The sequence below is a fragment of the Bison bison genome, unplaced genomic scaffold (genome assembly GCF_000754665.1).
Source record: "Bison bison bison isolate TAMUID 2011002044 unplaced genomic scaffold, Bison_UMD1.0 scf7180017864389, whole genome shotgun sequence".
In the NCBI taxonomy this organism is placed as follows: Eukaryota; Metazoa; Chordata; class Mammalia; order Artiodactyla; family Bovidae; genus Bison; species Bison bison.
This window is the reverse complement of record NW_011494961.1, coordinates 6,855,649-6,864,671: the sequence shown is the minus strand read 5'-3', so window position 1 is coordinate 6,864,671 and position 9,023 is coordinate 6,855,649. Positions and strand designations below refer to the sequence as shown.

Sequence of the window (9,023 nt, the reverse complement as noted above, 5' to 3'; positions counted from 1 at the left end):
GGTTTTTCCAGTGGTCATGTATGGATGTGAGAGTTGGACTGTGAAGAAAGCTGAGTGCTGAAGAATTGATGCTTTTGAACTGTGGTGTTGGAGAAGACTCTTGAGAGTCCCTTGGACTGCAAGGAGATCCAACCAGTCCATTCTGAAGGAGATCAGCCCTGGGATTTCTTTGGAAGGAATGATGCTAAAGCTGAAACTCCAGTACTTTGGCCACCTGATGCAAAGAGTTGACTCATTGGAAAAGACTCTGATGCTGGGAGGGATTGGGGGCAGGAGGGGAAGGGGATGACAGAGGATGAGATGGCTGGATGGCATCACTGACTCGATGGACGTGAGTCTGAGTGAACTCCGGGAGTTGGTGATGGACAGGGAGGCCTGGCGTGCTGCAATTCATGGGGTCACAAAGAGTTGGACATGACTGAGCGACTGAACTGAACTGAACTGAACTGAATAAACCACTCATTCTTCCTATACTTTTTTCAAAAAGAAATATGGTCAAGGAAAATTTTTTTTCTTTCCTTCTCTATATTTCTGAGTTATGGGCTCATTATGTGGAGGGCCCATTTCTGAACCAATGGAGCATAATCAACCAGAGCCTTGGGACAGCCTCTCTGCTGGGTTACTGATTGGCAGGGAAAGACTTGACCAAACTGTATCCTTCATCCTGGGGCATGGGGTGTCTTCTTTTCTTTCCTTTTATCTTTGACTTATTAATACTTTAATCTATCTTTTGTGAAAGTGAAAGTTGCTCAGTCATGTCCGACTCTTTGTGACTTCATGAACTATATGGAATTCTCCATGGAATTCTCCAGGCCAGAATACTGGAGTGGGTAGGTGTTCCCTTCTTCAGGGGATCTTCCCAACCCAGGGATCAAACCGAGGTCTCCCACATTGCAGGCAGATTCTTTACCAGCTGAGCCACCAGGGAAGCCCAAGAATACTGGTGTGGGTAGCCTATCCCTTCTCCAGTGGATCTTCCTGACCCAGGAATTGGCCTGGGGTCTCCTGCATTGCAGGTGGATTCATCTCTTGTGAATGTGAGCCAATTAACTCTGGTCAGCCTGCATTGCAAGTGCCCAATCATATGTGGACAGTACAAACAATGACATAAATAATAATTCTGTTGACCAAAGAGAAATAATGTTGTTTTCTGGGCCTGTCTTTTAGAATTTTGGTTCCCAAGCTGTTCAAGCATGAGAAGACATTTCATGGATCCCTGAAAAATAGTAGCTGCATTTATGAGTGCTTATTAGTCACTAAGGAGCCCAAATTGTTCAGACCTTGGTATCATATTTAGGTGAATTTTATTGACTAAGCACCTACACACATATTTGGAAAGTTGGAGCAGATACATGTAAGAGGCATTATTTATCTGGTCTAGGGGCAACCTTCAGACCTCTTGTAGATTCATGGGTTGCTTATGGAAAAAGTAGTCCCTAGGGATCCATGGCCCAAAAATTGGGATTCCAGAATTAGAATTGATTCTTCAGTAAAGGTATTAGTACTGCCTAGTTGCTTTAAGCGGAGAAGACGATGGCACCCCACTCCAGTACTGTTGCCTGGCAAATCCCATGGATGGAGGAGCCTGGTAGGCTGCAGTCCATGGGGTCACAAAGAGTCGGACACCACTGTTGGACACGACTGAGCTACTTCGCTTTCACTTTTCAGAGAGAGTAGCATAAGACTTCTCACTGAAAACTGAAGGCTTCACTAGCCAGAGAAACAAATTTGATAGGGCCTTCCTTTTGGCTTTCCCCTCCTATAGGATGAACATTACAAAGCCATAGACTTTAATGTATGTTGAGATAATTTATGAATTTTAAGTGTTTTCTGTCTCCCTTTTGTTCTCTGCAGTTCGTGGTTGTAAAGGAACATCAAAACCTCAGGAATGGGAGTCCATCTGAGGCCCTCAAGGAAGGCCTGGCAGCAGATGTTGGCCAGTTTTCCCCCCTGGATCCTGGTGAATGATTATCTTTATCTGGATCTTGAAGTTTCCCTGACTGTGGAAAGTCTCATCTATGCACAGAAGCAATAGTGAAATTGTATAAGCTATGTGAACAACTGGCTGTATTGGAATGCCATAGAGCTTAGAGAAATACATTTGGACCAGATTCCTGTCTTATGTGAGGTTACCACATTCACTCAAAACTCTGGTCACAGAGCAGTCTGCTGGATCCCTTTAAGCAAGCACACAGTGAGTGCCACCTTATTCTGAATTACACTGGAGTTTGAGGTCATCCTTGGGGTTACGGACCTATACTGGCTGCTGTCAGTATGGTTCCACCGAAATTGCAAATGACTCCAAGAAACTGTGTTTCATGTTCTAGAATAAAGGGTTCTTGTGAATTTAACTTGATCTGGGGATTCTCCTAGGGATTGAGGACTATTTAAGTCTTATTAGGGTCTAGCCCTCAGCCAGATGCCTGGCCATCTGTGAAATCCAGTCAGACCCCTAGAAGAGGGGCCGTAAAATCAACTCACATTTTCAGGCTGTTGTGGAGCTCAATCTGCTTCAGGTAGAAATGGAGTTATATATGATTTGACATAATACTTTTACCAAGAGTTGCATTATGATAAGCTTCTTGGGCTTGGGTCTTAGATATATATCATAGTCGTATTTCCTAACTCACAGGACAAGGTTGAATACACTTTGTATCATAAACCTTTAGAAAAGTCTGAAAAAACTTTGAGACAATAGTTTCTCTGCTCATGAGAGGCACTTCAGCCCCTTCATATTTCACTTCAGAAAATATATTTTCTGATATTTGCCCTTCATAAATATGCTGATTACCATTCTCTCCTCCTAGAACTTCCTTGTAGAGAGAACACTGGCTTCTTGTTTTGAAAAACTCACTCCAAACCCTGCTCTCACTCATGTTGCTATGTAACCCAGATTCAGTATGACTTTATTTCCTAATTTGAGGAAGGCTCTGGATACTAAAGTATATTTCAGAATTGAACATTCAAACTACAGCAGATATTTTACATATTATACATATATGTTAATAACATATAAAATATATACTATATATAATATTTATTGTAGTTTTAATATGTGTTGTTAACCTGGATAATGAAAATATTTGGCATTTTCAAAAGTTGCTTAGGGTTTTGTAATTTTTGAAAGCAGTGGAATACCTTACATAGTACTTTTTCTTGAGGAGCTAAAAGCAAATAATTTTTGGGTATGAAAGTAATCTCCTTTAGAGGTACATATAATGTAATTTTGCAAATGAAAGAGTATGGTTAAGCCCAGAAAACACTGAGGACTCAGTTAGCTGACTATTTTCAGAAATAAATTAGAGTCTCTCTCTTTTTGCTCATTCTGTTGCAAACAGTTTGGCCCATTCTGTATGAGCCACTCATATACCTGTCTCCCAATACGAGTCATCACATCCCCAATCATGTCTAGCCAGCTCATAAATGTTTAATACCTGTTATGAAAGAGCATGTAGAGATTGGAGGTGGGGAGGTAGAGTGGAAAATGAGATAAAAGCTCAGGATTGGCTCTGAACCAATTCTTTGTCTATTCCTGGAAAACCCATTAAACCACAAGCCATACTAGTAGTGCCTCCAAAGTTACTTATTCATTGACCAAAACCAACATCAACTGGAGCAGGTTAAGGGTAGAATACCATGTCAGGGAATAGGAATGCAACTGCGTTTAAAACCTGGGCTCTGTTTTCAAGTCATTTATGGGCCAAATGGAAAGAGAGAGAGTTCACAGAGAAAGCTAAATAGCAATGTCAGGTAGCACAGTCCTTTGAATCATCTTAACTAACCAAAACTATTTTAATTTTTTAAAAATTGGGTTCAGAATGGCTTGAGAATAGGTCCATTTGTATCTCATATTTCAGGTCTACTCTCCAACCACTGTTAGGGTCTCGTTGGCTGGACACTGTAAGTGATGGGAATACTGAAATGCCTTTTTTCTGTTGTATAGCGTCCTTGGAACAGTCATCATGGAGAGCGGAGCCCCAGATGTATACGGGCGCAGAACACGGAGGCTGTATTGCGTCATCCAACGATAGAGGCTCTGGTGACCAGGGGTGAAGTGTAGCTTTCATCTCCTCTCCGAAGGGGCACGGCCCATTGCTGAGGGGCTTGGGACATCCTGTCCTCTCCCATCAGCTCACCCTTTGTGGCAACAAAGATCTCCACACCAAATGGAGCTGACTCTGAAAACTTGAATTAAAAGTAAGATCATGAGGAATAAACCGTATTGATGGATGGTTAATACTTCATTTTTAAAGTAGAGGAAAAATACAGATTTTCCATCTTTAATCTCTACAACAAATCACCTACTCAGTGTTGAAGGCAAATATATATTGTGTTTTTGCTTCTTCCTTCAAGTAGTCTTACTGCAGACTTTCAAGTAAAGTAAACTGGAGAATTATTTGGTATCTCATTAGATACCAAAATGGGGGAAATAGTGCTTTATAAATTGTGTTCAAGTGTTCAATAATAAATACGAATTATTTTCCTGCCCAGAAGAAATCTGGGGTTAAAGCAATCAATCATATGGGTTTGGTCAGTTATAATTTCTTTTATTTGGACAGAACATTTAGCTCAATCTTATGAAGTGGTTAGAATATTAAAATTGTTGTTATAATACATTATAGGCATTTAACATCATCGGTGTGGTCCATGATGGTAATTTTGCAGAATAAATTTTGATAAATTAATGAAAAATCTACTAACTTAGAACCTTATTTCTTCAAAATTACATGGCTTATTTTTTCTATTTTAAAATCTTTGAAGGAAAACTTTTAAACCATTACCCAAGAGATTTCTCTGTTTCTGTCATTACTATCATTTTCCCCACAGAATTTTTTCTTCTAATGAAAATGGTAAATTCCCCCTCTGTATGTTTGCACAAAATTTTTACTTATTTTCAAAATATGAGATTGTAAACAAATTGCCTGATTTATTTTTATTTTGGACAGCAATCAATTTTCTTCTAATTATTTAAATAAAACCAGTACATAACATAAACATCTTATTGTATACCTGGTTATGTAATAAATTATAGCTTAAGGGGATGTTAGAGTTAAAGCAAAGTGGTTTGACTAGCTTGCTATTGTTATTTTAAGCAAAACATATTTGAAATCTTTCTCTCTGTTATAAAATAAAATTTCACAAGGTATTTCAATTAAAGATCCTTCTTGGAGCCAAGACATTGTTATTACAAATTATACAACTTAATACAGTTATCTGTGGATCATTTGGGGCTTTGGGTTTTTCAATGTATGCATTAACACTAGTCCCTTTGCTTGTCTTGTCTTTCCTTTCTCTTGAACTCCTTGAACTTTGGTTACACCAGAAGTCAGCATGAAAAGCAGTTGAAGCACATCTCAAGTAGATACTTCTTAAAAGTTTTGGTAAAGATTTCGTGGGGCGAGAATAACTTATGTCAGTTAATTATTCAGCATGACCCTTTCCTCTAGTTACTTCAGATTTTTCTGCATTTAGTTTTCCTATGACAGTTGATAATCTGGAGGATCAGAAGACTTGTCTAATGAGTGAAGAGACCTCAGAAAAACTATAGTTATAATTCTCCCAATGATGCAAAAATCATATTATGAAGTGTGAATATTTTTTCTTCTTCCAAAAGTGAGCATTTTTAAAGCTGTCCTTAGATTACATTGTAGTGTTTTAGCACCTCTTTTAGGATTCCAATGATAACCAAAGAGATGACATGAGACTGTAATAGCCCTTAACATAGCATTTTCTTTAAACTGTTATCTTCAAGCTGGACAGTGACTCTGTTACCTCATAAGCTGGGAGCTTGTGTCCTTGATCAGGCTCTAATACCATCTCCCTGGTCAAAATAGAGAAAAAGCACATTTTGTGTCCTTAGTCAGCAAGTCACCCTAAAGAGTTATTTTCCTTTGTTGAGGCTTTACATCTTTACAGAAATATCCTCCTTTAAAAATCTATTTTTTAAAACGAGCATTTTCATCTAAGATATTTGATTTGCACTTTTCCAGGCTGAATATTTTTATTTCCTAAATCTCATGCTCTCATGCACAATGCCTGATTGTGATTCTGTTTGACTAAATGTCACCTACTACATTGCTGGGAAAGATTGAAGGCAGAGGAGAAGAGGGTGACAGAGCATGGGATGGTTGGATGACATCACCAATTCAATGGACATGGACTTGGGCAAACTCCGGGAGATGGTGAGGGACAGGGAAGCCTGGCATGCTGCAGTCCACGGGGTCGCGAAGAGTTGGACACGACTTGGTGACTGAACAACAACACATGCTACACATAACGTGAGCATTCTGCCTTCTTTTCTAGCTCCTAATAGAAGGTGTAGTATACTCAATTCTTTTGAAACATGATTCCAGTTCTTCCTGTTAATCTTGATTTACAACTATATCCTTTTCATGTAAATAAATGATTATTATGTGATCACTGAAAATGTATTAAAAGCACTAAATAAATTCTTAAAAAAAAGAAAGATTGGGAGAAAGGGGAACTATCTAGGTAATTTAAACAGCTATGACAGGCAAGATTTTGTTCTTGCTGTTTAATTTTTCTTTCTTCTTTTTCTAAGTCTTTAAATGAGAAATCCTCTCTGCGTTGTTTCATGCTGAACTCTTTTGTTCCATTTGGAACTTGACAGGGTTTCTGTAGCTAGTAGCCATATGCTTACAATAACATGTGTTAGTCGCTCAGTTGTGTCCGACTCTTTGTGACCCTATGGACTGTAGCCCGCTAGGCTCCTCAGTCCATGGGATTCTCGAGGCAAGAATACTGGAGTGGGTTGCCATTTCCTTCTCCAGGGGATCTTCCCAACCCAGAAATCAAACCTGGGTCTCCTGCATTGCAGGCAGATTCACATACAATAACATAGCTCAGTAGGAAAATAATGTTATGGACATTGCGTCTTAATCATTTACCTATCTGAACCAGAGACCTTAGGAAGCACATAAATTACCAAACAGGAAAATTTCCGAACTGGTGATCATTTCCTACTTTTTCTCCTCTACAGTGAATATTTGGCCCTTCTGACATGATTCAGTTTCCTTTTCTGGTGGGCCAGAAGGAAAAACCATGTGCCCTGCTCAACAACTAAGCCTTCAGAGTGCATTCTAAGGAACAGTTGTAAATCCCAGACCAATGCCTGAATTATCTGGGTTCTTATTTTTCATTTATACCACTCACCTGCCAAAACAATAGAGTATACTAAAACTGTATTTTTCAGAACCCTTAGGGGAGGCCCTTTAGGACACTGAGGCAGGTGCTTGCACCTCGGCTTCTTTGCTCTAAATGAGGCATCCCTTGTGCGAAGCAAGTTAAAGTAACAACTACTCCAATACAAACTAAGGTGTTCTTTCTACCACTGAGGTTTTGTGGTAATCAAGGCCTGTTGCTCTAAACACCAAATATTCTTAAAAAAAAAAATTAGAATAATGGTCTTTCTCTACCCCAATATGAAACACATGGAGCACAGTTACACATTTTTCTGATGACAAAAGAATTTTGTTACAGACGAGGCATAACATGATAGCATGCTACAATTTTGTGATGATCAGAGCTCCTTTGCTAAATACAAAGGTCCTTAGAACTTGAATTGAAATACTTTAACCTGTTATCTTTTATTACTTCTATGAATTTTCAGGTTGTCTGCTCTCACGCCTGTATCTGTAGATGTTCTTCATCACCTTCCCTGTTGCTTCTGTTTTGTAAACTTGATGTTGAGATAACCAAGCAAGTTAACACTGTAAGGAAAGAATATATGAATATTGAAGGAGAATTTAAGAATATTTCCTGTGTAAAGTATTACTTACACTTTAGCCCTTAAACTTTTGACATGTTGCATCCTTTTATGTTCTCCTTACTCTTCTCATCTAAATTCTCAGAGTGCACATTACCGATAGACGAGGTGATGCTTGTATGTATTTAATGACAATACAAAATGTAGTGATTACAAAAATGGTCTCTGAAGTCACAGAACCCTGTTTGAATCCCATTGCATCACTTAACTAGCTTTGTTACTGTGTTCAAGCTGTTTAATCTCTCTCAACTTCAATTTCCTCATCTGTAGAAGGGAACAGTGAACCCACAAGAGACTGACCCAGACTTGCTTGTGGGTGTCCAGGAGTCTCTGGCGGAGACATGGGTCTGTGGTGGCCTGCTGCAGGGTTGGGGGCACTGAGTGTAGCAGTGCATACATGGGACCTTTTGAAGGAGGTTGCCATTATCTTCATTACCTCCACCATGGTTTGACCTTAGGTCGTACCTCAGTTGGTGAAGACTGCCTGCAACACAGGAGACCTGGGTTCAATCCCTTGGTCGGAAAGATCCCCTGGAGAAGGAAATGGCAACCCACTCCAGTATTCTTGCCTGGATAATCCCATAGACAGAGGAGCCTGGTGGGGCTACAGTCCATGGGGTGGAAAGAATGGGACAGACTTAGAGACTAAACCACCACCAAATAACAGGGAGGGAACACAGCCCCACCCATCAACAGAAAATTGGATTAAAGATTTACTGAACATGACCCCACCCATCAGAACAAGATCTACTTTCTCCCTCAGTCAGTCTCTCCCATCAGGAAGCTTCCATAAGCCTCTTATCCTTCTCCATCAGAGGACAGACAGACCTAAAACCACAATCACAGAAAACTAACCAGTCTGATCACATGGACCACACCCTTGTCTAACTCAGTGAAATTATGAGTCATGCCATAGGGCCACCCAAGATGGATAGGTCATGGTGGAGAGTTCTGACAAATGTGGTTCACTGGAGAAGGGAATGGCAAACCACTTCAATATTCTTGCCTTGAGAACCCCATAAACAGTATGAAAAGGCAAAAAGACAGGACACTGAAAGATGAACTCCCCAGGTCGATGCCCAATATGCTACTGGAGATCAGTGGAAAAATAACTTCAGAAAGAATGAAGTTCAGTTCAGTTCAGTCATGTCTGACTCTTTGAGACCCCATGAATCGCAGTACGTCAGGCCTCCCTGTCCATGACCAACTCCCAGAATTCACCCAGACTCATGTCCAT

General features: G+C 39.9%; 1 protein-coding gene across 1 annotated transcript in view; it reads left to right on the top strand.

Annotated features, from left to right (window-relative positions):
• The window catches only part of EGF (epidermal growth factor), a 99,995-nt gene extending 95,805 nt beyond the window's left edge, over positions 1-4,190 (top strand). Inside the window, 3 exon segments of the mRNA XM_010858536.1 lie at positions 1,855-1,960; positions 3,944-4,045; positions 4,048-4,190. Coding sequence (XP_010856838.1) covers positions 1,855-1,960; positions 3,944-4,045; positions 4,048-4,190 — 351 coding nt within the window.
• Positions 4,191-9,023: the final 4,833 nt, after the last annotated feature.